The sequence below is a fragment of the Poecilia reticulata genome, linkage group LG7, assembly GCF_000633615.1.
Source record: "Poecilia reticulata strain Guanapo linkage group LG7, Guppy_female_1.0+MT, whole genome shotgun sequence".
Taxonomy (NCBI): Eukaryota; Metazoa; Chordata; class Actinopteri; order Cyprinodontiformes; family Poeciliidae; genus Poecilia; species Poecilia reticulata.
This window is the reverse complement of record NC_024337.1, coordinates 4,035,189-4,040,260: the sequence shown is the minus strand read 5'-3', so window position 1 is coordinate 4,040,260 and position 5,072 is coordinate 4,035,189. Positions and strand designations below refer to the sequence as shown.

The following is a 5,072-nucleotide window of genomic DNA, read 5'->3' as shown; positions in this document are numbered from 1 at the left end:
ACCAAATATCAATACATAATTATTAGAATTAGAACCAAATTTTGAGGAATGCAATAGGCGGAACTTAGAAGTGAATTTCATAGCAGATCTTCGAATAATCACTCTATGCTAGCAAGCTATTAGCTAACTAGCACGTTCAGAGACGTTAGAGTAACCGGATGTTTTACCATTTCTCATTTTTCAAGTCTTTTCAAAAATAAATATAAAGGTTTCTTTAAATAATTTTTTTTAAAATCATCTTTTTTTTGCACCATCGTTAAATAAAATCAAAGACCCCTATCAATACCTGAAAGTCAACCATGCAGAGGATTTCTTTGCGCCACTCGATGAGAAATGCAGCACACACATACAGGTGGAAGTGGGAGAAACCTTCAGCTTCAGCCTGTGGAAAGTACAAACACAGTGTATTGTTACAACACACCTTTACCCAGAAGTCTTTGCTGCGACACCTGGAGATAAATCGGGAGGAATTACAGTCTTAAGGTCCTTCAGTGAACAAAGGACGTAAAAACATTTATCTTTGAATAATCACTTTATGCAATGAGTGATTCTCAAAGAATCTCTCCCATAGAGAGATTATGCAGTATTATATACTGAGTTCTGTCAGACCATATCAAATATTAGCTTAGGAAAAAATTAACCGSYGTCTCTGAAATGCAGTGTTTGAGCTCTCTCCTTCACTGGCTTTGGTTTAAACCAGGACAAAGGGAGCTGCAGGATGGACTGATATTCATATAAAGTGGAGTAAAATAATGTCTCCTAGGATACACATGATTTAAAACAACAAAGATTKAATTGGTTTTATTCCATATCAGCTGTAGTTCTAGAACAAGTTTGGGACTGATACAGATATTATTGGGATCAGTGCATTTTAATTGGCTCTAGTGGCCTTTATTTGATAGTTAATTGATAGGAAAGAGGGTAATGAGAGAAGCGCAAAAACGTCTCTCAAAGGTCATGCAGCAAAGGTCGCCAAGGCCGGGAATCGAACCTGTGACAGCTGCGTCGAGGACTAAGGCMTCCATATATGGGTTGTGCTTAACCCCTGCGCCACCACAGCACACCCCAGGGATCAGTGCATTTCTAACAACATGCAGCAGCCTTCTTTCAGCCAGCTGAACAGCAGTATACAGAATGTATTCATTGTTATCCGAATGCAATCAGATCATTCACAGCCAAAAGTAGTGTGAATGAGGTCTCYATTTTAATCAGCTGATTTTCCACCTCAGAACCAAAACTGTTTGGGTTTAACTGGTCTGTCCGGTTGTGTACATGTTTTTTCACAATATGAGGCAAATCGGAGTCATCAGGCAAAGAGACAAACATCCCCGTCCAATCGGCTGCCAGGCACATCTGATGCAGATCCCAGACGTCAGTGTGTGTCTACAAAGATAGCAACACTCCAATACAAAGGCCGGTGMCAAACACACAGCAGATACAGAGGAAGGTAAAAAAACAAAAAAAAACTGGATCATGAGTAGAAACAGAAGAACATTTATCTCTTAGGAACCATAATCACAAAAACTAATTTGGTATACGGGTGAGAAATAATAGCTTTTTTTCTTTATAGTTCTTTTCTTCGTTTTCCCTCTAAGCAGATCGTGTGTAAACCAGCGAATCATCACCCTCTTAAAGGCTGGAGTGAAAACTAGATCTCAAAATGGAAAGCWGAGGTTCAGCTCAGCTAAAAATAAAAATGAGGTGTGTTTGCTTATCTGTAAGCTCCATGAAGGTCCATTCACAGGGGCAGAGCTATGCCAAGACTTTTAATTGGTTGTCCCAACATTTTATCAAKAAAAAAGAAAAAKATTAATATGAGRTCAAGAGCAAGAARCTGATGGGAGTTGAGAAATGTACCAGATCATTTTCAGTTGGATTTCATAAATTTTTCTCCGGGTTTATTAGTTTTCTACCAACACCAGATCCAGGAGCATGTCTAAGGCTGGGGCACACATTTCATGTCTTAAGACAATTAGTGTGAAATCCTCAGTTGGTTAGAGCAGAGGAGGCAGCTCTACCACTGATTGGATTTCTGCATGTTCTAGATCAGAGTTTTCCTGTCCTGACCGACAGGCCTGCCCGTTACTGATGTGACCGTGACCAAATCTAAAAATGTTCCTCACCGTGTTAACARGTTCTGTGATTGTTCTATAAATGAACAGCTCTGAAGCAGGAAGACGGTAGAGCCCAACGGATGGGGAGTCTACGCCTCCATCACCACTAGAGATGCATCCATCCGATATCAATATCTGCATCGGTCCCGATAATGGAAACAATTCCAGACAGGGTATCGCTGACAATGTGCCTGATCAATAAGGGCAGATCTATTTAGTTTAATTCTATACTTTGTGCTCTGAGTGAAGTCATGCTTTATTTATTTTACATCATATTTATTAATGTAAACAATTGCACTTTCTGAASCAATTGAAAGAAGGTTTGTTGCAGTTTATTTATTACATGTTTGACCAACGAAGTCAACCTGTTGTTTTACATTGGATGTTATGTTATTTTAYTATGTTAAAGTTGTGATGTTTTTACATGTTTGACCAAGCTCGTGAAGCTATTGGTGTATGTAAGTGTGCTGCACTGGTGCAGAGTTATCAATACATCTGTAATTCAGTACATTTATGTCTGTRTTTAAAAAGAAAAAAAGAGAAAAGTTTTAAGTAAATTCAGCTGTTTTCCAGCATTGGAATCGGCCAACACTAAACCTCAGGTATCRGTAGTGAAAATAGTGGATTCGCTGCTTCCCTAATCACTACCAGCACAGATTTCCTTCGTGCATGAGCACAGTGAGRAATACTGTGAGGAAGACCTGAATATCTAAATATCTGAAGGAGAGAACTCCACCTGGTAGGTGTCCCACAGACGAATGGTACAACGAAGTGGCAGCTCCCTCATCAGCAGGTTGTTCATCCATCGAAACGCAAACTGCAGGTACTCCACCTCGTATTTCTTGAAATGATTGTGAATATCCACTGAAGACAGACAATAAACAATTAAAAARACGAAAAGATTTCKCATGATTTCTGTTGGACTGAACAATTTGTTCATCTCCTCACCATCTATCCGGCTGACCAGCTCCTCCAGCGCCTTCACCTTGTTCTGGATTCCAGGCTGGGCGAAGGTGTAGTTGTCCTGGAAGGTGGGCCGTGTTATTTGACAGGAACACAGANTGCCGATAATTACAACAATTTTACTCAGCCGTGTTTTCCAAAGCAAAAAATGTTCAGCTTTTCTGTCACATGTGACTTAATTTTCTGGCTACAGATTAAAACTGAATGACCACCATGCAACAAAAGTGATTCCATATTGGTCTGCAGGAGTTATAACTCAGTGGCATCAAGAAGGGTCGACACATTTCGTTTTTTGAAACTAAAATTGTGTAAAACATCACATATTATGCTTARTTCACAACCACTAAGTTGGGGTAATTTAAAAGTCGCCTTAACTAAAAGTTGCACTTTTAGTTAAGGTGCAACTTTTAGTTAAGGCATTTTAAATAATAYCTTTCAATATRAGGTATTATTTAAGGAAATTATACCTTAAAATATAATTTTATACACTTAAAAGGGAAGCTGAACCCTCTAGAAGTTGATCAAAGYGATTCACAGCCAGGAAAGGAGCTGGGATTTTCAGCTTTTACCTAAGCAAACTAAAACATGAAATGAAACTCAGACATTTCTTCTACAATGTAAAAACAGGAAGGTAAATTCATTCCAAGCCCAGGATTTAAAAGGCTGATTGTTCCCAGCAGATTTAGTCGTCCTAAACAAATCAGAGGGGAGCYGGGGCCTTCGTTGTGCTTCCTATTTAGAACAGTGTCTGACTTAATAAGCTTAAAATGAGGGGGAACAAAACAGTAGTTGCTTGGTTCTTACAGTGTTTCTTTTGTTTTAGAAAAACAAATAGAAAATAGAATCTGAAGATGTCACTTAAAAGGAGGATTTCACAAACATTCACCATCCTTTAAAATGCCAGCATGKTTTTCTGAGAGGAAGAAAAACTAAATACATGTGGTTGATATACTGTAACAGTCTGCTGATGCAGTGTAGCACGTCGTCTGCTGCATGTAGTCCAGGAAATTTGCCGAAGCTTCATGGCTCCGCTCGAAAATCCAAAAATCCAGGCGAGACTCTGCAAACTTCATCTTCACAGCATAAAGTTAAATTTATCCCACCGTCGGTCTGATCAGGGTTGCACCAAAAATACTGCTCAGGCCCTCGCAGTCATAGGCGCGTTCGATTCGTTGCCTATCTCTTGTAATGGTTGGGGGCGTCCGCAAACATGTACTTGAGTCTGTAGGCTTCGGCCAGGAGGAGACCCACTTCCTCGTTTCCCCAGTGGATGGTTGGGAGGTTCTGTAGAAGCATCAGGAGGCTCTGAAGGAAAGAGACAAATTATGTGCTGACATCGACATCGCTCTGGTGAAACAATGCAGATAGGAGGTAAACTAGGTCTGCAGGGTTAAACTGAGGCGTAGCTGGAAAACGTATCGCACTCTCTTATCAACAGTGTGTGTGTGTGTGTGTGTGTTTTGGTCTTCGAAGAAGATTTTGACACAACAACATTTGGCACGCCGGGTTCTAAATTAAGAATATCACTAAAACCCCCAAAAATGATGCTGATGCGGGAATAGTTGAACAAGGTCACCARTGGAGGGAAAAGCAGCGTGGAAAAGACGCCCCGTCGACCCAAGATGCGTCTTTGTGATAAACATGGCARGAATTTATAAATCTTTAATTGAAATAAAGAAYGTAATCTTGTTGTCAGGAAATATGAGGATGTGCAGCCGTACGTGGATGAGCCTCAACAACAAAATATTAAGCCGAATAAATGAAGTCATCATAAAGAATTTACTGGTGCTTAGAGCAGAGATGAATGTACGTCTGTGCAGCATGGATCTGTGACGGATYTTTGCATTTCCATTACAAATGTGCGCAAAACTTTGATATGCCGCCAATGTTGGAAAAAAAACTCAATTTTACAATTGTGGTGTTTTTCCATTAAATAAGAAATTAAATTAAAATCACACGTGAGTAAGTTTGTTCATGATATACGTCATTACATCT

The 5,072-nt window shown here is 39.6% G+C and overlaps 1 protein-coding gene across 1 annotated transcript in view; it reads right to left on the bottom strand.

The window, feature by feature from the left end:
* Positions 1 to 241: 241 nt before the first annotated feature.
* The window catches only part of LOC103467065 (TBC1 domain family member 22B-like), a 20,901-nt gene continuing 16,070 nt past the window's right edge, over positions 242 to 5,072 (bottom strand). The window contains exons 10-12 of the mRNA XM_017306017.1: positions 3,063 to 3,238; positions 2,851 to 2,978; positions 242 to 382 (exon numbers count right to left, since the gene is read on the bottom strand). Of these exons, the coding sequence (XP_017161506.1) occupies positions 257 to 382; positions 2,851 to 2,978; positions 3,063 to 3,238 (430 nt within the window). The 3' untranslated portion in view covers positions 242 to 256. The remainder of the gene's footprint in view (positions 383 to 2,850; positions 2,979 to 3,062; positions 3,239 to 5,072) is intronic.